At 32.2% G+C, this 25,413-nt stretch overlaps 3 protein-coding genes across 10 annotated transcripts; 1 reads left to right on the forward strand and 2 right to left on the reverse strand.

Moving 5' to 3' along the window:
• Positions 1-1,383: 1,383 nt before the first annotated feature.
• LOC131953400 (quinone oxidoreductase-like protein 2) lies at positions 1,384-10,268 on the reverse strand. Its single transcript, XM_059316566.1, has 10 exons — positions 10,173-10,268; positions 9,883-10,015; positions 7,963-8,122; positions 7,502-7,598; positions 7,047-7,180; positions 6,632-6,741; positions 6,190-6,271; positions 4,901-5,082; positions 4,188-4,416; positions 1,384-2,056 (listed from the first exon to the last, which is right to left on the reverse strand). Exons 2-10 carry the CDS (start codon positions 9,933-9,935, stop codon positions 1,964-1,966), a joined length of 1,140 nt encoding a protein of 379 aa, XP_059172549.1. The 5' UTR covers positions 9,936-10,015; positions 10,173-10,268; the 3' UTR covers positions 1,384-1,963.
• A 52-nt stretch (positions 10,269-10,320) lies between these two features.
• Positions 10,321-13,210, forward strand: LOC131953393 (lipid droplet-associated hydrolase). 5 transcript variants are annotated; one of them, XM_059316548.1, is made up of 4 exons: positions 10,321-10,383; positions 11,215-11,473; positions 11,666-11,806; positions 12,004-13,210. In XM_059316548.1, exons 2-4 carry the CDS (start codon positions 11,215-11,217, stop codon positions 12,729-12,731), a joined length of 1,128 nt encoding a protein of 375 aa, XP_059172531.1. In that variant the 5' UTR covers positions 10,321-10,383; the 3' UTR covers positions 12,732-13,210. The 5 variants fall into 5 exon arrangements, with proteins under 5 accessions (XP_059172531.1, XP_059172530.1, XP_059172534.1 ...); XM_059316547.1 differs by having other exon boundaries at positions 10,325-10,373; XM_059316551.1 differs by having other exon boundaries at positions 10,356-10,373; positions 11,316-11,473.
• On the reverse strand, positions 13,200-25,399 carry LOC131953395 (uncharacterized). Of its 4 annotated transcripts, XM_059316555.1 has the most exons (15): positions 25,112-25,399; positions 22,966-23,009; positions 22,647-22,710; positions 22,126-22,278; positions 21,744-21,848; positions 20,261-20,310; positions 19,748-19,867; positions 19,282-19,321; positions 18,905-18,991; positions 18,418-18,469; positions 17,961-18,053; positions 17,652-17,725; positions 17,049-17,170; positions 16,180-16,213; positions 13,200-14,739 (listed from the first exon to the last, which is right to left on the reverse strand). In XM_059316555.1, the coding sequence occupies exons 1-14, from the start codon at positions 25,148-25,150 to the stop codon at positions 16,204-16,206; spliced, it is 1,053 nt and encodes a 350-aa protein (XP_059172538.1). In that variant the 5' UTR covers positions 25,151-25,399; the 3' UTR covers positions 13,200-14,739; positions 16,180-16,203. The 4 variants fall into 4 exon arrangements, with proteins under 4 accessions (XP_059172538.1, XP_059172539.1, XP_059172537.1 ...); XM_059316556.1 differs by lacking the exon at positions 16,180-16,213; XM_059316554.1 differs by having other exon boundaries at positions 13,200-16,213.
• Positions 25,400-25,413: the final 14 nt, after the last annotated feature.

Raw genomic sequence — 25,413 nt, forward strand, 5'->3', positions numbered from 1 at the left:
GTGGTAACTTTGAATCTACTCATAACACAGTAATTCTATTTATAAAAATTGATTACACAGTTTCGCAATTAATTCAAGCATAAAAAGATATAATTTGCACTGTGTTTTTTAACGGTCATTAGAGGATCTAAAATTTTGATCCTCAAAAACTAAATACTAATATTAGTCTATACACCTAAACTGACCAAATATCGGTTCGCGCAAATAGTCTACAAGTGACTCTACAACAGTACATGGACGCCATTTTATTTTAGCAGGGAGCGCGAGCATCAGACGAGAACTAAACTCGTCAAACAGGAGATTTTCGTCACCACGATCAAGGTTGTGTTCCCAGGACTAACAGCTCTGCCCAGACGGAAAAAGTTATTTACTCACTAATCCGTTGGCTGTGTCCGTTTGCAGCGGTCAGTCTAAGTAACGAGAAGTGTAACCAATCCGATGCCGCTAGGGGCAAGTGGGTGGACGGAGATTTTTGCTAAAACCCTCAGTTAGGCTTTTTATTTAAAGTAAATAATTTTAAAACTGAATCCATTTCTGTTAAGGGACGCCCCCCCCCCCTCCACACACACACGACAAGATAAAGCTATTGGCAACAGCGGGTTCGTGTCACTAGCAGTTTTGCTCAGTTTCAAAATTCACCCCCCCCCCCATCTAAAAAAGAAACCTGCCTACGTCACTGGTCCTTAACAAATATAAATATTTATTGAGACAAACTTTCTGCTGCCCGCCCTGAATAAAGCTCCAACTTTCTTCAATGAAGTGCACACCATTACACATATGCTTTCTTCAATGAAGTGCACACCATTACACATATGCTTTCTTCAATGAAGTGCACACCATTACACATACCATGCTTTCTTCAATGAAGTGTGCACCATTACACATACCATGCTTTCTTCAATGAAGTGCACACCATTACACATACCATGCTTTCTTCAATGAAGGGCACCATTACACATACCATGCTTTCTTCAATAAAGTGCAAAACATTACACATACCATGCTTTCTTCAATGAAGGGCACACCATTACACATATGCTTTCTTCAATGAAGTGCACACCATTACACATACCATGCTTTCTTCAATGAAGGGCACACCATTACACATACCATGCTTTCTTCAATAAAGTGCAAAACATTACACATACCATGCTTTCTTCAATGAAGGGCACACCCTTACACATATGCTTTCTTCAATGAAGTGGGGGGGGGGGGTGATAAAAACCTCCATAATCTTGAGATACAAAATAAATGACAAATATGCAATGGATTGGTTAATTTCCAGCATCTGTTGAGCTTTGTTTTTTTTTTTTAAATTACAGAATATTTTAATTTCTGCAGCTTTTGACACTTTCTGAAGAAAAAAATAACAAAATGCAGTAGGAAAAAATAGAAAACTTTAATAAACCAACATTACATTTTCCATAAATTCATCTTTTCATTGACCAGTAGGATATTTCCTCAAAAGAAATATTTAAAAAATAAAAAAGTACATATATATATATCTTTATGTAAGTACATGACAATATCTGTCAGTGACAAAAATACACATTTAATGTCAATATCTGCCATACAATGTCATGTCCAAAAATGAGCAATGATCAAGAGTACAGCAGGACTTAATGTAGGGGAAACAATCCATTCTAAATTCATCAATAAACAAAATAGTCAAATAATGATTTATTCTGTATCTTTTCAAATCACAGTAATATTTTTTTGAAGAATATTGTGAAGGTTTGTTATTTTTTTCAACCCCTTGAACTCCATCCCATACTTTGTATTTTAAGGTGAACAGAAATTCTGGTATATTATCCTATGTACCAGAAATTGTACAACCAACTGGCATCATAATGACAAAACTATAATTTTACAAATATGGTACATTAGAAGTAGTAACTAAAAAAGTATTTTATCTTCTGTTATGGTGTTTCATTGAAATAGTGTAAAAATAAAAATGTCAGCATCACAAAGGAGTAGGAGATTCTTCATCCCTTAATGTAACCACAACTTTCCCTGTTGATTTTCTGTCCAAAACATACTGATACGCTTCATTGATCTGTTGAACAAAATTCAAACCATACAGTTGTAAATAACTTGTTTTAATATTGTATTGAAAATATGCTTTTCCGTTTCTTAGATATAATTTAAGGGTTGTTTACAATCTATATACTACTAAAAGTCAAGTTTGTTTACATGTTTGAATATTTATTTTTTTGTTTGTTTGTTTGTTTGCCTGATTGACTATCTCGCATGGTTGCACTCATCGTGGAAAGCTGTAAAATAGTATGTAGGTAGAGAAAAATTTTTGTTTTAAGACAGACTGTTAATCACACATTTATTTAAAGACGTTAATTAATTTATTGATTTATTCATACGCAGAGTAACCCATTTTTTTAAAAAAGATTAAAACGACCACTACACTCGGCGGGACCGTGACATCACAGGTTTTTGTTTACTCTTTAGTACAATAAAATGGCGGCGTTCTAAATCTAATTTTCTGTCGGTAATAACTTAACAATACGTCCGTTTGCTGTATTTATTACGTTCCAACACTTATATCAATTTTAAACTGTCTTTTTTCATTTAGTTTTACAATAAATTTCTCTAGATCTAAAGATCAGCTGTCGAAGGAAAGTTATGAATCTAGCCTAGATCTAGATCTAGCCTAGATCTAGGTCACTAGACTCAATGTAAATTCTAGATCTAGACTTAATGTAAATTCTACATCTAGAATCTATTTCAGGCCTTAATACATCTAGAATCTATTTCAGGCCTTAATTATTTTATATAAATCTTTGTTTGGCTAATTTAAGATAAAATTTAATTTGAAAGTTACTAGATTCTACTACTAGACTTAGATCTAGATCTATGCGCGGAGACTCAAAAGTATAGTATAAAAATTCATTTGTGACGTCACGAGTAAATAGCTAAGTTGGTAGCGTAGTCTGCTCTCATGCGGGTGGTACAGGTTCTAGACCAATATGTCAATGATATTTTTTTTCAATTTTTTTTTTTAGATGTGAATGATAAAGTTGCCTATCTGAACTTGGCAGGATACAGGGCAGGTGAAGTAGAGTTCATCTGTTTCTTTGTCCTAAGCATATGAAAGGATAGTGTGGTCAGAGACATGCTCGGCTGGAATAGTTTTTTAAACGATAAAAACATGTTGTCTGAGACTTGGCGGGACACTAGGCAGGTGAAGTAGAGTTGAGTAGGTCACATGTGACGTCAGTATATGAAGGGATAGTCCGAAATCGGTGTTTTCGGTGTTTTTAAAAGATAAGAAACATATTTTTGAATGTGGGGTCTGTTTTTGTGACGATAAGTGACACTGCAGTAGCGTAGCGAGGAGGGGGGGGGGGGGCGGGAGGGGAGGCGGGAGGGGAGGCGGGGGGGGGGGGGGGGGGAAGGGGAGGCGGGGGGAGGTGGAGGGGGGGGGCGGGGGGACATATGTTGGGGCGCCAAAATGGTTTGGAAAAATAAATTGAAAGGTTGAGGGGGGTTCAAATCGAAAGTTTGAGTGGGGGGGGGGGGGGGGGTGGGGGTGCACATCGAAAGTTTGAGGGGGGGTTGAAAATCGAAATCTTGGAGGGGGGGGGGTTAAAATCGAAAAGTTTGTCCCCGGGCGCCGGGAAGGGTCGCTATGCCTCTGAGTGACAGACGTGATGTTTTTTGATGGATGACCCCCGAAACCCACAGTTATCCAACGGATGACGGGTATTCTAGTAAACTTTTAAAATTAGTTTTCAAGAAACTTTTATTGTAGTTTTCAAAAAACTTTCAGTAGTGTTCAAGAAACTTTTATAGTAATTTTTAAGAAACTTTTGTAGTAATTTTTAAGAAACTTGCAATTAGCTTTCAAGAAACTTTTATAATAGTCTTCAAGAAACTTAAAATAAGCTTTCAAGAAACTTTTTATAGAAATCTTTAAAGAAACTTTTATAGGTCTTCAAGAAACTTGAAATTAGTCCAAGAAACTTCTATAGTTGTCTTAAGAATTTTAAAATAAGTTTTCAAGAAACTTTTATAGTAGTCTTCAAGAAACTTGAAATAATTCAAGAAACTTGAAATTATTCAAGGAACTTGAAATTATTCAAGATACTTGTAATTATTCAAGAAACTTGAAATTATTCAAGAAACTTGAAATTATTCAAGGAACTTGAACAATAGCTTTCAGGTGTCTGTACCTGTTCTAGGGGAAAAGTCCTCCCAACATAAGGCTGAAGCTTTTGTTCTGCGACTGCCTTTAGCACCTGGGCAATGGACTGGCCAAAGACCCCTGGGTTGGCCTGAGCGTAGCTGCCCCAGTAGACGCCCATCAGGGTAGCAGACTTGAGCAGCAACAGATTAGCTGGGACATTGGGGATGTTTCCAGAGCTGTAGCCCACTGTTATGGCCCGCCCCTCAAAAGCCAAGCTGAAAGTTGGGAAAATGTATACCATTTACAAGGCAGAAGTTTTTCAATCAACAATAGTGTGCCCTTAAGAAAACTGTTGGTCTTTTGGTATCAAGAAAACTACTGGCCTTATAATAGGAAAAATACTGGCCTTACATTTTGAAAACTGTTGGTATTATTATATGGAAACTGTTGGCCTTAAAATATAAAAACATTTGAAATGATAACATTATAAAAATTTTGGCCTAATAATATAATGAAAACTGTAATTAAATTTTTTTTCTTTTTTTAAAAGAAGAAAAAAATTTTAATTTTTTTTCTTTAGGATTAAGATACAGAGATTTAGATCTAATCATCACTCTTGAAGGTAATGCTAAACAATAGCTCTGCAAGATTTGATATTGTATTATATTATGTATCTATATTTGTAACTGTCAAGAAATTACAATCAGGTGATGTTTTAAACTAGCCAGAATAACAACAAAGACAATAAGGTGAAAGAACCTCTTGACGCAGTCTAACAGTGTTTCTCCGCCAACTTGATCCATGACAACATCCACCCCTCCCCCTTGAGTGATTTCCTTGACCTTGTCCCTTATCCTGTCCACACTGTAATCTATTGTGTAATCAGCGCCTCGCGACTTCAGAAACTGGCACTTCTCCTCTCCACCACAAACTGCAATCACCTGTAATATAGTAGTGTAGTCAGCAATCAAACAAGGGTTTGTGAAGATTTTAAATTTATGATACATTTTATATGCTGCTACATTTTGAAACTTTAACATACATACAGAAGCGCAGCGGTTAGCTTTAATGATCTGGTTGCTATCATTTGTGGCTGTCATACAACTGCATGTTATACTGCCCTGACCCAGTTAAACTGACCTGACACAGTTAAACTGACCTGATCTAGTTAAACTGACCTGATGCAGTTAAACTGACCTGATGCAGTTAAACTGACCTGACACTGTTAAACTGACCTGATCTAGTTAAACTGACCTGACACTGTTAAACTGGCCTGAAAATGTTAAACTGAACTGACACTGTTAAACTGACCTGACACTGTTAAACTGACCAGACACTGTTAAACTGACCTGACAATGCTAAACTGACCTGATCTAGTTAAACTGACCTGACACTGTTAAACTGGCCTGAAAATGTTAAACTGAACTGACACTGTTAAACTGACCTGACACTGTTAAACTGACCTGACAATGTTAAACTGACCTGACACTGTTAAACTGACCTGACACTGTTAAACTGACCTGACAATGTTAAACTGACCTGAAAATGTTAAACTGAACTGACACTGTTGAACTGACCTGATCTAGTTAAACTGACCTGACACTGTTAAACTGGCCTGAAAATGTTAAACTGAACTGACACTGTTAAACTGACCTGACACTGTTAAACTGACCTGATCTAGTTAAACTGAACTGACACTGTTAAACTGAACTGACACTGTTAAACTGACCTGATCTAGTTAAACTGACCTGATCTAAAACTGACCTGACACTGTTAAACTGGCCTGAAAATGTTAAACTGAACTGACACTGTTAAACTGACCTGACACTGTTAAACTGACCTGATCTAGTTAAACTGACCTGACACTGTTAAACTGACCTGATACTGTTAAACTGACCTGACACTGTTAAACTGACCTGACACTTTTAAACTGACCTGACACTGTTAAACTGACCTGACACTGTTAAACTGACCTGACACTGTTGAACTGACCTGATCTAGTTAAACTGACTTGACACTGTTAAACTGACCTGACAATGTTAACTGACCTGGCAATCAAACAAGTTTTTAGCTATGTCGACTGCAGCAAGACCAGTGGCCCCAGTAGCTGCTGTTACCAGAACCTTCTCACTGTAACATGAGGTGGGGTGGGTGGGTAGGGAGGGAGCTTGTGTAAATTTAAGATCCACCAAGTAAAGCAACATGGTGCGCTATTATAATTTTTTTTATTATAATTTTTTAATTTCTACACACGGTTCCTTAAGTATTTATGTTTGGTTTACTATGTATGCTTTATAATGTTTAGTTTATTAATTAATTAAGAGCAATGCTTATCAATTAACATTGCATTAGCAGATTTTGTATGTTAATTTAATTAATTAACTTCAAATAGAATATAGCATACAGTGTAGAAAAGGATTTTTACCATAAGATTTAAAAAAAAGTTTTTTTTAAATATTCTAAAATGTAGTAGTAATCAAAAAGACTTACTGCTTTTTTAACTTGGCTTTATAAGTGAGAGCCATCATGGCTGTACCATAGGAGACAATTGTTGCTGCAGCTGTTACCAGGTTCAAGGTCGTTGGAATGTTTATCACAGTCTACAAAGAGAAAAAACAACAAAAAATAATTGTGTACAACACACATTTATAAATATATGTATTTTTTTCAAACTATCATCTCCAGAATCAAAAATACTTTTTAAATTCTACAGAACAAGATGTGGTAATTTTTTTTTTAAGACAATACATTTTTTTTAAAGTGAGTAAACAAAAATATGTTAAGCTAGAAAGAAAAATGCAACACAAAATTTGTTACAAACAATAATTCTAAAATTTTAATTTTGGCTAGTAAAGCAATGCTATAATCTTAGTTTATGTAGGCAGAAATAGTTTTTAAATCTTACTTTTCTGTCGACTACACAAAATTCTGAAGCCCCAGCAGAAGACCCAGCAAAACTCAGAAAAATAACTCGGTCACCATTTTTTAAATCACCCACATCAGAACCAACCTCAACCACCTTTCCAGAGAGCTCTGAACCTAGGACAGAATGTAAGAATTAATTTAAAAAAAAAACATTGAAGCAATAACTCTCTTAAATTCATATCAAGTAAAGAACATGTACAATGTAGTGAAAGTTTTTTAAAATGGCAACAACTCTTAAACATCAGTGGTTGCAAAAAAAGATAAAGTGAAAACTAGAATTGGAAACATTAAATATCTTTGTAATTGCTTCCTGCTTAATTACAACAAATTACTTTTAGCTCAAACTAATGTCATCCACTCCAAAGGGGAGAGAACTTGTGTAAAAAGTTTTTGTATTCATGAGAATCTACTTCAGTATCAATTTCACTACAGTACCTGAAATAAATGGAGTTTTGCGACGATCCTGATACAGTCCCTTACTTATTAAAATGTCAGCAAAATTTACTCCCATGGCATGTGTGGCAATAAGCACCTGTAAATTTAATACAAACACATCACTGATTTGCTACTTGATTGAACTAATTTATTACACTTTATGCTGAACTTAACTAGATTATTTAATAGCATACAATTATGACAATGGTCAAACTAATCAGTCACTGTTACATAGGTCCAATATGAAAAAAGTTAAGAATGATAATAATAGATATGGCTTTGTCATCCATATATTTTCTTTTTCAAACCAGTCAGTTAAAACAAATAATGAAAATAGATACTGAAAATTATACCTAATGTGAAGTGAACACTAGCCCTCACCTTAATAAATATCATCCCTTCCATTACATTAAGGCAAATCTATGAAATAAAGTGCATCCCTATTAAATTCATAAACAAACCTCATTGCTTTTCAGCTCTGTAGGATAAGGGAATTCCTTAATGACTAGAGGCTGACCAAGTTTAGTACACACAGCAGCCTTATAGTTTTTTGAAGCAGAGGAAGCGCACTGAGATCTTGAAGGTTGATATGTTGATCCATACTGCGATGCTGTATATTTTCTGTTCAGAAGAACACAGAAAAAAATATTAACATAAATCACCATTTAAAATAACTTGTAAAATGAAAATTAAATGGTCTACCTGATGTGCCTAGCAACAAATCAAAGCCAGCGGTTAAGAGAAAAGAGTCGGGTATTCAAGAACAAAGTTAAAGGATCTATAAAATAACAAAACAATCTAACAATCATATTTTTGGCTGAGCCCATTTTAAGAAACAACTTAAAGTATTCAAATTAATTGTATATATTTGTATTTATCCTTATGCTAATAATCTATTACAGTTGAATCATATTTAGAAATTGACATACTACTTGTTAGAGGGGGGGGGGGAGTAGCTTTCACACATTCAGTTGAAAATTGGTTTGCAAATTTTTAAAATTAAAAATGATAAACTTTCTCCTTTATTTTACAGGAATAGCAGGAATTAGGTCAACTTCAGTGTTACTTCCAGACTTTTGTCTCCAGGGGTGCACTTGAAATTTTCGGGGGGGACGGGGGGGACGGACGACGACACACACTCAAATTAAATTTCCGGGGGGACGGACGACTCAAATTTCTGGGGGGGGGGGGCGGTCACTGTTAAAAGTATATATTTTCTATATAAATTCCGTTTCGTTCGGGGGCGGTAGACTTTCTTCGAAGAGATGCCTGGAAGAAACTGGTCAAATTTCTGTTCAATTTTCATGTCAAAGCCAGTCAAAAGAATTATGAAATATATAAAATAATCAATAGGTTAATTAGTAGAAATGATCAAACAAAATCATCTGATGTACAGCATTGGCATGTTAATAGACTATTTAGATTGGAATCACCAAAGAAAGATAAAGAAAAAAACTAAGAAACTATGCACATTCTAATAATTATGTAGGCCAAAAACAAAGTTGGAAAAAGTCAATTGTTAGTGAGCTGTGATGCACAAGCAGTCAGTCTAAAATATATATCAAATTCAATGTACACAAATCTAATATATTAAGCTTGAATTGGCTTAAATTAAATGGACTCAGTGTCTCCCTATGGTGTGGATTTGTGGAAAAAAAGTGCATAAAGAATCAAGTAAAAAACTTAACTTGATCACCATTGTATGAATTTTTTTTTAATTGTTAATTTTTAGTCCTAAAAAAATTATTTTATCAGGAAAAAATATCATAGAAATAACTTCCCTTGAGCGAGATAAATGACTCAAAATTAAATTAAAATATCAGAAAAAAATTACTTCTGTTTAGTTTGTTTTCATGCTGGAAAAACTATACACAATTTTCATGCATTGATAAAATCAAGTGAAAGTGCTATGAGCTATGTAATAAAATGTATTAGGCCTATAAAATAAATATAAAATTATGTAAATCTATGAAATAGGTATTATGTATGTATGTATGTGTAGATTACCTACGGTAGTAAGTTAGTTAAGACAGTTAATTTTGTAATTACTTACTTAATACTTATTAGTATTACTCTTAACTCAGTTAAGACTTTAAGAGTAATAACTTTTAGTAATAAGTTAAATAAGTAACTTGGTAAGTTTACTAAGTACTAGATCTAGAAAATCTAGATCTAGATCTACAAACAAAACTTTAACTTTAACTTTAACAATGTAGATTCAAGAAGAGATCTTTCTAGTAAGTTAGTTAGTAGGCCTAAGTTATAGTAAGTATAGTATAAAGTATAAATTATAAAGTAAAAAGTAAAATATAAAGTGAGCCAAGCTCCAGCTTTTTTTAATTTTTAAAAATTTACTAATTATTCTTTTATTGATTTCTTACCCATATCGTATATACTGCCTAAGCAAAACTTCAGGTGGAGTTCGCAAAGCCATGTGAAACTGCTATTGTTGTCCACAGCACTTAGTGACTGTGATAGTTGTGATTAGTACTTTGGAGGTCTCCTTTCATTTTCCTGTAAAAGTTGAACTTTAACCTTGTTTGTTTATGGTTTTAACCGGTATTTACATATTCAACATGAATACTATACATGTTTAGGGAAAATAAGTTGCGAAAAGTTAATGTTATATTAAGAAAACATTTTTTTCCAAGGAACATGTATGGTGACTTACTCGCTTCGAGTTTTTTCAGATATGTATGGTATATATGTTGTGAGTGTAAACGCGGGTAGTTTTAAGTTTCAAATAAGGAAGAGTATTATTTTTCAAGGACCTTAGTCAACTTAGATCTCGAGATCTAGATAGGAGATTAGGCACTAGAGAGTCTACCATCCTAAGATCTAGATCTAGATCTAGCTAGATCATCTAACTGGCGTAAGAATTCGTAAGACAAATAATTAAAAGATTCTAGACTTTAGAAAGTAGTAGAAAGTCTTCTTAATTTTTAATCTTGCCATATAGGCCCCTATTAATTATTATTAATTTAATAATTAATTTGATACGTTGAGTCAGCATCAGACCAGTTGACATTGTCAACAGTTGAGTTGTGAGTGGTAGTCAGTAGGCTACTGCAGGGCCTACTGAGTACTACTAGATCTAGATCCACTAACTACAGTAACTAGATCTAGATCTAGATTTTGATTTCTATTATTAGGCTGTAGTATTATTAGGCCTACCAATAAATCAATATTTTTAAAAAAACTGCAATTTTGAGGGAGGTTAAAGTGTAGGCTTCGGTGTAATTGTAATTTTAGTGGTGGGGAGGTAAAAATCTTCAAAAAAGCATATTCTAACCTAAGACCTAATGTTACTAATGTATAATAAATGTTTGATAATTTAGTTAACCTAACACTAACACTGAGTATACACTTGCAACATGTGTACTATTCATTTTAGGAAAAAACCTTGCAGCAAATCAATGTTTTGAAAACATTTTCCTAGCAAACATGTATAATGTACTATATATACTTATATAGCTACTAACCTGCTGCGATTTTTTTTTCTAGACATGTATAGTTTTAAGTTTTATTGTATAGTCTATAGCATACATGTTGCAAGTGTAAATGCGGTGTAAGGTCTTACTAAACGGAATATTTAACACCCTACTATCAGTTTTGACGTATACTTAACTTTGCTTTTTTATGTTCAATGTATATTGCATTGCAGATTTCAGTTCAGTAATCCAGTTGTCTTTCATGATTTTTATTTAATTTAGATGCAGTTATTCAAGTTATTGTCTGCTCAACTGTCACATATATTCTACAAACAGACCAAATCTGTGCTTCATCGCTGTCTTCATTTTTATTCTGCCAAAAGAGTTAGTCAGACAAAGATGCCTGCTATAAGAAAAGATTATGATGATTCTGTTCATGAAGAGCTGATTAAAGTTGGACAAGTAAAAACTCATGTTCTAAAAGTTGGGCAGTTAAGAGAACAGAGCGGCTCTCAGCGTGTACTCATGTTGATAATACCAGGTAGGCCAGTAAAAATTTTGTTCTTCATATCAAGGGTTTTAATTTCTGATGGTTATCTCATGAGTTTAAAATGTTGACAATACTTTTGTTTGTATTTATTTGTAGCAATCATGACGTAATCTTTGAAATTTTTAAATTAAATATTTATCTCTTTTAACTCACCATGCATTTAATTATTTTGACATAATTCAGGTAACCCGGGAGTACCACACTATTATGAAGACTTCATGCAAGAACTATATACTCACTGTGAAGGTCAGGTACCAGTTTGGGCCATCGGTCATGCTGGTCACCTACAAACTCCTGGAGACAGCTTGTCCATACAAAATATTTGTAAGTTGTTCTGCATATGTAAACAATTAGACACCAAATATAATACAATGTATTGGTCTCAGTTAATCTAACCTACACACACACATGTAAATATAAAGAAATTATACATATTTTTAAAAAATGAATTTATATATTTATATTTATTTATGTATACAAAATGTGTATTTATATACATAATTGTTTTTTCTTCTGACCAGGCTCTACACCTGAAGACATGTTTGGTCTAGAGGCCCAAATCAAGCACAAAGTTGATTTCATTAGGGAAAACATTCCATCTGATGTGTTGCTTGTTCTGATTGGTCACTCCATCGGCTGCTACATGATTCTGAATATGCTAGACCAACTGAACCGCAGCCAAGTTCTTCGATGCTTTATGCTCTTCCCAACAATAGAACGCATGGCCACATCCCCCAATGGTCTTCGAATGACTCCTGTGTTCAGATATTTACGCTGGCTTGTTGTTTTCACAGCGTTTATTCTGTCCTTCCTTCCAAATGTATTTAAACGCCATCTGTATAAATGGTGGTACAGACATGTTGACTATCCGCCATGCATGGAGAAAGCTATTCTGGAGACTATCACCCCCTGGACAGTCAACTACACAACATACCTGGCTAAACTGGAGATGAACAAAGTGACTTCACTACAAAAAGAGCTTATAAACAAACACAGTGAAAAATTGAGTCTGTATTATGGTGCAGTGGATCACTGGGCACCAGTTGAGTATTATTATGATCTTGTATCAGAGTTCCCAAAATTAGACGCACGCTTGTGCAACTTAAATCTAAAACATGCATTTGTTCTTGATACACAGGAAGGGAGAGAGATGGCTAAAATAGTTTGGCTGTGGGCTCAGTCGCACCATCATATGGTTTTATTTGAACACAATTCAGAAGAGGAAGAAGCCTGGGTATTTGATAACTGATTCCTTTTATGCATAAAAGTTATTTGTCTGTTGACAATGTTTTTGTATTTTTTTTACTTTTTTAAGTACCCTAAAAAACAAAGTTATTACCATTTTATAAATGTAAGCCTATTGCAGTTAAGTTAAATGACAATTCCAATTAGAATTGTATGTATCATGAATTGTTATAATGAGATATTTAAAGTATGAGTATTATGTTTATCTATTACATTATAATCAACCATGTCTTTCATTAAATTTAAGTTGTGCTTATGAAAATTATTTAATAAATTAATCTATATATGTATGCTAATTGTTTGTAAGTTTGCATGAGATTAGTATTAGGATTAGTTGATTAAAACATCATCATAGAACTATTAGGTAAGGGTAATTTACCAGAATGTAAGTATTTTTTACTGGTATGATCAAACAACTGGTGACTGGACTAGTCATTACATTCCCCTGACACAAAACAAATAACTCTAACAATGTTGTTCAACATCACTCTTTATTTTTATTCATCAAAACCTGTTTGAAAGTTAATTTGAAATATTCAACAAAAATTTAAAAGTAATAACTGTTACTGAAATATTGTCCTCATGACTCCAGTAAAAATGACAATAAAAACATTTAATGAATGGACATATTGGACAAAAATGAAATTTAACCATGGTCTTTGATATTTAAAAATAAAACAGTTTTCTTGTTAAATTGAACAATTACATTTTAAAAATGAAATCAAACAAAAAATAGTGACTGAAAAAGTAAGAGAAAACAAATCTAAGAACTTTATCCAACTTAAATTAATATTTTGTCTTTTTGTTAAAATGGAAAAAAATGCCTGAACAGTTAATATCATTTTTGTGTGTGTTTATAAACTGCTAGCGCCAGTATTTAATTTAATGAATTCATACCAATCAATGTAATGCATTAAACTAAAGCATTGCGTCTATCTAAATGAGATTTTTTTCTGTTGTTATGACATGTTTTCGAAGTAGAATAAATAGTTTTTATAATCAGATTGAAAGCAGTAATTGATAAGCCAAAAGTTTTCGTTGACACAATGAATTACAAATGAAATATTTAATGATAAAAACCTGTTCTACATTTATAAGAAGAAATGTAAATGCACCATTATATCAAAAGCATATTTAATTAAATAATTTATCATTTCTGACTATAAAGCCAAAAAATTTCAGCAAATCATTATCCAAATATAAAGGTTATGAAATCTTAGCTTTACTTCCATATGTTTTATTACTAATATCAATTTAAAATCATTCTTTATGTTACATAAAAATGATATAAGTAACAATTTTTTGCAGTTATAAATTTCATGACTTATAGTTTAGTTCTGGACAATTTTCTTTTTCTTAATGTCATCTTGATCAATTAAAAAAAATATTGTTAATGCCGCCTGGTTGTATATTAGGTAAAAAGCAGATTCATGAAACAACGTTGGAAAAACAATTCTGTAACAGTATCTGGAAATACAATTCTGTAACAGTATAGAAAATTTATAACCAGTTTTGAATAACTAGAAAACATATGAGGGAAATGTTACAAAAGTAAAACCATTTATTAATAACTTATTAATAATAGTGAGTACAAAATGATTACCGGGGCGTTTGAAAAATTTGTTCGAAAAATGTGTCCATTCACAACCTTGCTATAGACATACATTGTGAACAGTGTAAGCAACCAGCATTCAACAGTTTCCATGACTAGGGTTGTAATTGCTTATTCAAAAGACAATTTTCTTATGGCACACACCAAAGGTGAATTAAAATATGGATTTTCTTATCAATAAATAACTAAAAAGTAGGAATAGGGATCACCAGTAGGAAATGAGCCATCAGATCTAAGCGTGAGATAAAAAGTTTAAACAAGTAAAGGAACAATAATTCAATAGTCTGAGAACTAGAATTCTTATCACAAAAATTTGACTGCATGAGAGAGTATTAACAAAACGTTTGGATATGCCAGTAAGCTCCACATTGCCATATTGAGGGCGGCAGACAATTAACTCCTGATAAAGAAAGTGATAAGAACAAATTATTATTGCAATACATTTTTCTTAACATGGAACTTAGAACTAATGCTTTTTTTTTCTTAACATTTCCTATGCATATTGAAAATGTGCATAAAATCAGCATGTGAAGAAGATTAAAAATGACAGTAAATGATATCAAATTGTTAAAACTTACATTACATAAATCGCTTTTAAAACTTGCAAATCAAAACATGCATTTCTAATAAATTACAGTATATTGCAAGCTAATACTAATACATTTCCTATGATAACCTGTATATTTTAAGCAATATACAAAATGATTTAAATATATAGAACAAAATATTAAAAAGTATGACTAACCATAAACATAACATTTAATTTAAGTACATTATAAAATTGCACTAGCCTAACATTAGAAAGCCAGGAAGAGAAGCCGCATTACATTTTGTGTTCTTAATATACTTATAAAACAAAAAGTAAATATATAAAGTCTCCCTGAATGGTGAAAACCCAGAAGAAAATGTCATAAGTAACAAACAAACAATAGCACACATCTCTAGAACTGATGCTACTCATTCATATTTTGTCAAAGTAGATCTACATGGTTTTATAATGCCATTTAATAGAAATTTATTAGACATTTTTATTATTTAGACAATTTCAAGATAGTCAGTAGAAATTGAAAGCACTTACTGTTATGGTATTCCTCAATGCTAAATTTAGAGAGATACCTTAATACTTTATTTTTTTTCTTTGAAAATATACAAGTACTTTTTAAAAATTATTTTTGTACTTTGTATTTCAAAATGAGTTTAAAATGTTTGATTTCAAATATAATCCTTTTACAAAGCATTTTTTTAAGTACAAAACTGCAATACTGGCAAAAAGATCTCATTCAACATATTTATTCTATAATTTTGTAAATAGTTTAATAAGTACTTTTTAAATATATTTTACTGCATAATTGAGTAAAATTAACTTTATTTGCAAAAATAAAAATAAAAACTAAGATGCAGTTGCAGAGGAAACAATACTTAAGAAAAAGGTGTAGCAAACTTCAGGTGGTGTGTGCTCTGAAATAGTTTTGTACGGTAAATTTAAAAAGCAAGCTAATATTGATTATAAATACATAATATAAAACATACTACATATATGAGTGTCAAAAGCTGTACACTTTTACAAACTGATAAGTATAAAACAGAAAGAAGCTTTAAAAGTTGAAAAATACTGGGACTGTAGAAGTGTTATTTTAAAAACTCGCCTTCCCCTTATTTCCACAAAGCTGAAGTGGTAATACTATCAAAATATGCAGCAGCTAAAATCTCAGCTATACTTAAGCTAAAACTACATAAACAAGCACTGTGTGGAAAAGCTTTTTGGGGGCAAAACAAGACATATGCTCACAAAAAGGAACATTACACATTATTTTCAAAAAGTAAAATCCCAAATACTTACATTTAACAAAGTCAATTTGATGACTTATTTTGCCCTACAATAAATATAATTGTTATGCAGTGTGCTAATTTTGTATATTAATTAAAATAGTAGTAAATAGTTGTATATATGATACATTTTTATTTTCAAAAAGTAAATTAGTTATTTATTCTATGAAATGAAATAATACATAGTACTTAAATTTAAAAGAAGTTCTTTAAATTCAGTTCAAAGTCATGATCTTTGCTTATAAGGAGATATAAAAGTTTGTCTTCAAATAGCAAGTTAGAATTAATTGAAAGATACTTAACATAAAATAGGTGTACATTCAATGACTAAATAAGATTTTTTAAAAATCTTAATTAAAAAAGAAATTTTAATATTTTTTTCTGTACTTTGTATTATAAAAAAGAAATTTTTTTTAGTGAAAAATAGTTTTCTAAATAATGTAATTCACTGAGTATTTAATAAACGTGGCATTTCTCTTTTTCATTTAACAAAAGAAATGAAAAATAAAACTGCCAGTTTTATGATACAAGGCTTCTGTTTGAAATTAGCTAAATTATTCAATCTTAAAGGGGTCATCCATAAACAATGTCTCACAACACAACGTATTGTCCCATAGACCTTGGTTCACACCCAGCTCATGCACACATCATCACACAAGTCCAACCCCCCCCCCCCCCCCCTCATTAACATGTGTGACATAATTTGTGGACAAACCCATACTATTAAAACATTTCATGAATTTTTATAAATATAATTCCAACACTCTGGTTCTTCCCTCATTTTGGAAAACAAAAATAGCAGAAACCAATGATGATAATAAAGAAGCATATGATAGCTTGGAGTAAATGAGCTACAAAGCAGGATATTACAAAGTTACTGACATAGCAGTGGTTCTATTGGTACTGAGCAGCGAAGTCCTCTCTGACAAGGCTCTCCTAAAGCTGTCACGCTTCCATCCATAAATAATGCTGTTAAATATACCTTGTAGTGGGCCTGCCACGGCCTATTAAATAATGTAAATAACATTCAGTTACAGTTAAAAAAATGATTCAAAGGAGGAAGAAAAGAAAACATGTCAAGGGATAAAATTCTTTACTGTATAAAATGCACCAGTCAATAGATGCAACTAAGGTATTTAGGGGTAAAATTAGGAAAAATAATTTCTTGATCAACTATGGGCTAAAATATTGAATAACATAACACAGTAATGACTTACTAACATACTTTTGGTGGAATGGATCATCTACTACTACAGCACTCCCTTTTACCGGGAAAGGGGAAGCTGGCATAAAATGTGAGAGGGGGAGGGGTGTAATGATGTCAGTGTATTACACCATGTGTGTGAAGTAGAACATTTGCTCTATAAGACACACCTTGTAGGTAATAAAAGTGTCTTAAGGTGATAACAGTATGGTATATGATTGTAAAAAAATTAATTTCTTGATAATTCAATAATTTTTCATTAATTAATGAACAAGAGTTACCTGCACAACAAGTAGCCAATAGAATTTGCCCATTAGGTAGTCACTAGTGAAAGACAAGACTCCCAACACAATAGCTGGGGAAAATGTGAAATAATTGATACACAAATAGTACATAAATCCACAGGAAAACATGAAATAATTTCTATGCAAATAATACATAAATCAACAGGAAAATTTCTATTAATTGATACACTAATGGTAAATGAATAAACAGGAAAATGTAAAATAATTGTTACACAAATGGTACATGATTAAACAAAGAAAGAGAATATATTTAAAACGAAAGATTCAACAAATTAGTTCCCTTACTTGGCAACCAGCAAAAAAAGAAGACACCCTGATATAACATGGCTTTTTTCTTCAAAAGACTTTCCTCCTGTCTTTGGTGATAGCTAAGCAGTCCTGCAAATATAGAACTTTATATTTGAAAATAATCTTTTTAGTAAGACTAATAAGTTTATATAAGAATGAGTATTGGGAACAGCCTGCTGTGTTTAGTTTATGGCATAGTTTCTTTCATGCATCTCTTTTGGGAGGTGTTGGGGGGGGGGGGGGGGAAGTAAAGTATAAAAATGTGTGAAAAAATCCTTAGTTTACAGGGTAGCTGGTAAGTAGGTCAATAAACAGTTTTACAGCTCATGCAGGTTTTATTGAGCCGTAGAACTGCTTGGTGACCTACTTACCAGCCCTATAATCAATGGCTAATGTTTAGAAAAATCAAGATAAAGATAAAAAACAACAAAAGGATATATAGTGCATTCAGTACCTCTCCTCATGGCAACTTGCTTGAACACTTTTGTTATTAACACATACAATATCTGAGAATATTAAAGTAGCAAGATTGATAAAAAAACTAAAAAACGAAGTTTAATGGGTCTTAAAAAATAGAGTGGCTGCCCCTGGAAGTAGAGGAATTAGGTCCACTATTTAATTACAATTGATAAAATTATTAAAAATTAATTAAATTATAAGGTCAATACACTTATAAATAGTTTAATTAACATAAAGAGGAGACAAAAAAGATGTTATAACTAATACTAAACAAACAATAAAGAATCTATAATTTTCACTGAACTTTGTTGTGTTATAGTATACACAACACACATTTATGAATACTTTTTTAGCTTTCAGTAAAAGACCAGAACATCTAGCAAGTAAACAAGACATTCTGAGCAGAGGTGAAGACACTTCAGTAATTATCTTAACAACTCACTTCATTTAAGTACTATACTATATATAAAAAAAAAACATACCATGTTTAAAATAAGTACCAGCATTAAGGGAATTAGAAACATTAACTTGATTGCAGTATGCCACATCTGGCCTTCGTCTACCTGCACCTGTACATTACACAATCATAATTTATGCTAATTTATTTTAGCTTCAAACATTTAAAAAAAAATTCATCAGTTGTTTATTTTTTAAATACATATAATCAGAAATATGACACATCAATTACCTCAGGACAGTAAAAAATAATAACTAAGCTATTGGAATAAATATTGATTGAATTTCATACACTTTTTAAAATCAGCACATGGTGTCACTTAAAAACTTCAGAAAACAAATTGTAAAAAGTAGTTAAAATGGGAGGTGGGGGGGGGGGGTGTAAAAAATCAAACAGACTTACCCAGCAGTCATCCTCATTAAACCAGAAAACAGCAAAACATCTGAAACAAAAGATAGAAAAAAATCCTAATCTTTTAGTATTTTAACAGTGAAATGGTTAGAAAATGTTATGCATATAAAGACTCGATAAAAAATAAGTTTATAGCAGAACACTACACAAGTACTAAATAACAGGGCCAAATAGGCTGAAAGAAGGTTAGGTTGATAGAGTTGAAAATACAACTGCACAAGAACTCTAAGTTGGTCTTTTAGCTAAGGCTAGGTGTAATAAAGGGGGAGGATAATAGGACTTAATATGCAGAGGCAAAATGGAGCTCCACTTCATCTAAACTTATGGTCTGAAAAGAGCAACTTTTCTTTTTGCATTGTAACTATGAGGGTAAAGGGGGGGGATGATGGGTGGGGGGGGGGGGAGTTGATTACAAATTATTTCTGCTTAGTAATTTAAAAAAAAAAACCATGCTTACGATGAGCACTGGTCAGTAATGATTGGGGTCGGGATGGGTTCCAGGGCTGCAGAGTCATCTTTATCCCGCAAGTTACCAGTCACCAGCATCAAAACTACAGCTAACACCACTGGCACCAACCTGTAAACACATTACTCTGTTAGAAACTTCATGCAGGATTTATCAATTGTGGCAAAACAAATCAGCTAGCACAATAGTAATTTCTAATTTTAAAGCTTGATAATTGTGTAAAATAAGAAGCAGCTTTGTATTTTTTAGGAGACATAATAAAAATTGGATGAGAAGTCAAGAACAAAAACTGTGATTTAAAACTATTTTAAATAAAATTTAGAACCTTTTCTAGAATTGATTTTAAAAGTATATATCCCTGGGTAAGTATTAATTTTTAAATCAATTCTATGCAACCAAGAGTCAATCTAAATGTCTAGGATAATTTCTGCCATTTTTTTAGCAGCTCAAAATGCCTGGTTTTAACTAGTTTATTTGTTTACAGTAGAAAATATCTCCTCATACCAAGCCAAGGAGTACGCTAAATACATCCACTTGTTGCTGACTGCTTGAACCTGGTGAACAAAACAACAACTGTTACATAAACAGTCAACTATCATTACATAAACAGTTAACTATCATTATATAAACAGTCAACTATCATTACATGAACAGTCAACTATCATTACATAAACAGTCAATTATAATTATATAAACAGTCAACTATCATTACATGAACAGTCAATTATCATTACATAAACAGTCAACTATCATTACATAAACAGTCAACTATCATTATATAAACAGTCAACTATCATTATATAAACAGTCAATTATTATTACATATTCAGTCAACTATCATTATATAAACAGTCAACTATCATTACATAAACAGTCAACTATCATTACATAAACAGTCAACTATCATTATATAAACAGTCAACTATCATTATATAAACAGTCAATTATTATTACATAGTCAGTTAACTATCATTATATAAACAGTCAATTATTATTACATATTCAGTCAACTATCATTACATGAACAGTCAACTATCATTACATAAACAGTCAACTATCATTACATAAACAGGGGGCCGTGGTCGAGTCGGTAAAGCTCATGGTTGCTAAACCGAAAAGTCTCGAGTTCGAACCCTCGGGCAGATGAGGCTCGTTAGCTGGGGACAGCCACTCTTCTAGGAGAGACAACTCCAAAATTAAACAACTGCTGCCTTGTAGTTTGTTCTTGGTTGGACAAAGGCTATGGAAGCAAATCCAAAAAAGAAAAGCAGGCTGAAATCAGAGTCAATGGCCTCAATGGCGCATAACCAGTTGACACGTGACGCTTAATTGTGTTTGGAGGCGTGGTCGAGTCGGCAAAAAGCTCATGTTTGATAAATTCGAACAAAGTCTCGAGTTCAAATCCACTGGCAGATAAATCTCGATCCCCTTCAACACTAATAATTAAGAACGAAGAAGAAGAAGAAGATTACATAAACTGTCAACTATCATTACATAAACAGTCAACTAGCATTGTATAAACAGTGAACTATTATTACATAAATAGTCAACTATCATTACATATACAGTCAACTATCATTATATAAATAATCAATTATCATTAAATATGCAGTCAACTATTATTAAATAAAAAGTCAACTATCATTATATAAACACTCAATTATCATTAAATATGCAGTCAACTATTATTAAATAAACAGTCAACTATCACTACATAAACAGTCAACTATCATTAAGTATCAATTGTCATTTTACAAACAAAGTCATCTTTGATTGCCCTACATCTCAAGTGAACTCTAATTTTATTTTATTACAAAGCTAATTAAAATGAAAAAATAAACTCATTCACAAGTACATAAGGCTAATCGGTAAAATAAAAGATCCAGCTTTGAGTGCTAAAATGATAGAAATGCCTTATCCTCAAAAGTAAACAAGAATTCTAAAATATTTGATTTTGAATTTAATTTAGATTAAAAGTAATACATACAGCCATCAGATCCAAGTTCATTCCATCTGTAAGTCGTCTTCGAAATCTGAACAATGCTTCCAACGCATAAGTTATGGTGAGGAAAAATGCTATTGTGTATGAACACTAGAAGAAACAAAAATGTATGTAAAAACAAAAAAATAACTTTTTTATCTCTATAATACTATTAAGCAAATTTATATTTCTATCTAACTTAGATAGTATGTTTTTTTTCATTAAAAAACTTAACAAAACTGGTCGTAAATAATATTAAACATAATTATTTTTTGACATAATATCAAAACTGAATAATTCTCTCCATTTTTATTTTGTAAAAATTATTATAGTATTTAATTACTATTTTATATTATTTCAAGTTAATGAGAATTGATAAATTAAATACCGTCACTATTGTCATGATATAACCACAAGGTCCAGGGCTTCCTGGAAAGTTTATGTCATGTATGACCATATTTTTTAAAAATACTGAAGATCCAATTAAAAGGAAGAAAGATGATAGCATGTCCGCCAGTGATAGATGAAATGTAGGGAAGATCTGAGGAAAAAGTGAAAAAATTAATTTTTTAATGAAAGATGATATTTTAATTCAATCTATGATAAAATATGAGAAATTTTTAAAAAAGATTTTGCATTCAAAATATTGGATTGTAACTAGCAAAGATTACAACTTATTTATATTAAAATCACTTTTGTTAAACATTTTGCCAAATAACTATGAAAAATAAAAAAATTAAATGAGCTGCACTTTAATACAACAGACATTTGTCTCTATAAAAAATTTACCAAATGTGATTAAAATTGTTATGACATTTGTATAAGCCATTACATAAATTAAGTAAGAAAATCAAACATGACACAAAATTAATGAAATTAAATTATTAAACCACACTGTATCGCTCATACCTCAGGGTAACACACTCTCCCATGGTAAATTGCGCAGAAAAACACTGAGCCTGAACCAATGAAACTGTAAAAAAGAAGGCTTTTTATAAATCATTCTTTATTTGATATAGTAAAAGTAAATTAACCTGATTGGACTACAGTTAAACTAACAAATATTAAGCAAGTAATTAAAAGTTAACTAAAACAATACTCCAGTCACAATTGACGGAAAGCTTGTGTTAAGACTACATATCCGGGATGTGAGCCTTATGACAAAAGTAATAATAGGCCAAAAATGCAATTTTTGCAACATACGCTCTAATAAACAAGTCAGACTAACCTGAGACATGAAGTTACCAGACTAATGACAGATATTGCCCTCATCTGCAAGGTAGTAAAAAATTTAAAACTATATATGAGTCCATTTAAAATGACATAAATAACTGGTTATTGTTACCAATTGGTTTTATGATTTACTTAATTCGTTGGATTATCTGAATATCAATTTTTCTGTCACAACATGATTATTAGCCAAACACTGATAACTATAGGGCTGGTAAGTAGGTCACCAACCAGTTCTAAGGCTCAATAAAACCTGCCCATGCCCATAGAACTGGTTGGTGACCTACTTACCAGCCCTATAAATCAGTACAAGACATAGCAGAAAATTAATCATTATCACAAATATCATTTTCTATTTTCTTTTTCCCTAACAACTTTGCTAACAAGAAATCAAGGAAATTTTTCAGGAATAAAAAATGTCAATTTTAGCTCAAAAGCAATCATTGAAATCAGTTTAGTAAACTTTAGTAAAATCAAAAACACTTTGTAAAAGATCTAGAACATGGGTTCCCAAACTGTGGGTCGCGACCCCCAGGGAAACAATGCGTACATTGCAAAATTTTTCTCTGTCATAAGTCTATGAAATCTTTAAAACAAAAACATCATTTTGAGACGGAACACACTAAAAAAGTTACGGTGTTCTCTCGTCAGCATGAAGCTAGTTGCAAATGTCAGAGACTTTATCGAACAGTGATTTTTCACCAAGAAAACACAGCATTAGTGCAAGCATCATATGAAGTCGCATTAGAAATTGCCCAGCAAAAAACTCACAAAATAGGAGAAAATCTCATCAAACCCAGCATGTTGAGGATGGTGAAATTAATTCTTGGGGATTCCAGTGCAGTAAAGATGCAACAAATATCTCTTTCTAACAATACTATTCAGCGGCATATAGCAGACATGTCAGTAGATGTTAAAGAACAAATTTTGAATAAAATCAAACTTCCACCATTGTTTGATGTTCAAGTTGATGAATCAACAGACGTGAGTTTGTGTTGGCAGTAGCTTATCTTTGTGAAATATATTCATTGAGATGAAAGCAAAGAGGAGTTGATATTTTGTAAAGATATCATGGAGAAAATAAATACGTTTTTTGAAACTGGATGATTAAATTGGGAAAACGGCTGTGGGGTTTATATGGATGGTGTGTCATGTTTGGGTCAAAATCAGGCTTTCAGAAAAGAAGTAAAAGATTTAGCTCCCTAACCAAGGGGAATCCACTGCATGGTTCACTGGTATGCCCTTGCCAGCAAGACTCTTCCGACTCCATTGCAAATAAAAGTCGTAATTTATATTAAATCTGGAGCCCTAAACACCCGTCTGTTTAGAGAACTGTGCAAACACATAAATAAATATCACGAGGTTCTGCTTTTTTACACTACAGTACGCTGGCTGTCAGAAGGAAATATTGTAAATCATGTTTTTTAATTGAAATATGAAATCAAGTTGTTCTTGGAAGTGCAAGGGAAACAAGACCTTTTGATATACTTTAACAACAAAGAGGGGTTGGAGTATCATACCCTGCAGATATATTCAAACATCAACATAAGCTTAACCTGAAGCTTCTGGGAAAATGAAAGAATATCTCTTTTCATGATAATCTCTTGGCATTTTTATCAAAGCTGCAAAATTGGCGAAGAAAAATAAATATTGGAAATATTGGCATGTTCAAGATAAGAAACTCTGCAGTGTGGTAGATAAACCTGAATTAGAAAGAGGATTCTGGTCTGAGTATCTCGAATCTCTCGAAAATGAACGGCTGTGTTATTTTCCCTTAAAATCTTAGTAATACTAGCTACTTAAATTACTTAATAGTAGTTGGTTACAGTATGACAGTATGAGTCTTCAGTCTACTTCAGTATAGTAATAGTAATAGACTAGTATTACTCGTATTTTTTATTAGTATCTTTACTTTAAATAATCCTTTTTTTGCAATAAAGGATGGTAATTGAATTGGTAGCCTGTTAAAATAAAATATTATAGATTAAGATTAGAAAAAAGCACAAAAAAGTCACTAAGATTTTTAAAAAGAATCAAGAAACTTTCTAGGGGAAAGACTAAAGTGATCAACCAAGGCAATAACCACATACATCCCACTTTCAGTGTGAGTGCAGCTAGATCTAGGTGATTGATTGGGTGCTAACCTGATCATTAGAGAGCAGCTCAATAGTAGTTGAGTTCATGGTGCCTAGCCTAGATTGTACTTTTGTACACACTGGATCTAAATAAAAATTGGAGAGATATAAGCTGTCGCTTTCATTTTCAAAATTGATCTTTATACAATTATAAATAGTAGACTAGAATTGACTACATCCAGCCTAGATTAAGATCCAGCTAGATCTAGCATTCTAGTGCCATTTAACTTCACTACCATCTTCCTGGAAGGTTTAATTTTTCGTATTTAAAAATTTCTGGCCGACTTTTTACAGTTACTTAGTCACGTGAA

The sequence above is a fragment of the Physella acuta genome, unplaced genomic scaffold (assembly GCF_028476545.2).
Source record: "Physella acuta isolate Inbredline_101_S28 unplaced genomic scaffold, ASM2847654v3 ptg000919l, whole genome shotgun sequence".
NCBI classification, from domain to species: domain Eukaryota; kingdom Metazoa; phylum Mollusca; class Gastropoda; family Physidae; genus Physella; species Physella acuta.

What these genes read in the sequence shown, in the direction of transcription:
- LOC131953393 (XM_059316548.1), top strand. Translation starts at nt 11,215, where the DNA reads ATGCAGTTATTCAAGTTATTGTCTGCTCAACTGTCACATATATTCTAC. An exon ending in ACTCATGTTGATAATACCAG is followed by an intron (nt 11,474 to 11,665) that starts GTAGGCCAGTAA and finishes GACATAATTCAG; the next exon opens with GTAACCCGGGAGTACCACAC. An exon ending in CTTGTCCATACAAAATATTT is followed by an intron (nt 11,807 to 12,003) that starts GTAAGTTGTTCT and finishes TCTTCTGACCAG; the next exon opens with GCTCTACACCTGAAGACATG.
- LOC131953400 (XM_059316566.1), bottom strand. Translation starts at nt 9,935, where the DNA reads ATGGCTTTGCGAACTCCACCTGAAGTTTTGCTTAGGCAGTATATACGA. An exon ending in TTTGTGTAGTCGACAGAAAA is followed by an intron (nt 6,742 to 7,046) that starts GTAAGATTTAAA and finishes TTCTCTTTGTAG; the next exon opens with ACTGTGATAAACATTCCAAC. An exon ending in GGACTTTTCCCCTAGAACAG is followed by an intron (nt 2,057 to 4,187) that starts GTACAGACACCT and finishes TTTGTTCAACAG; the next exon opens with ATCAATGAAGCGTATCAGTA.
- LOC131953395 (XM_059316553.1), bottom strand. Translation starts at nt 25,150, where the DNA reads ATGAACTCAACTACTATTGAGCTGCTCTCTAATGATCAG. An exon ending in CTGGTAACTTCATGTCTCAG is followed by an intron (nt 22,711 to 22,965) that starts GTTAGTCTGACT and finishes TCTTTTTTACAG; the next exon opens with TTTCATTGGTTCAGGCTCAG. An exon ending in ATTACTGACCAGTGCTCATC is followed by an intron (nt 19,322 to 19,747) that starts GTAAGCATGGTT and finishes CTTTTGTTTCAG; the next exon opens with ATGTTTTGCTGTTTTCTGGT.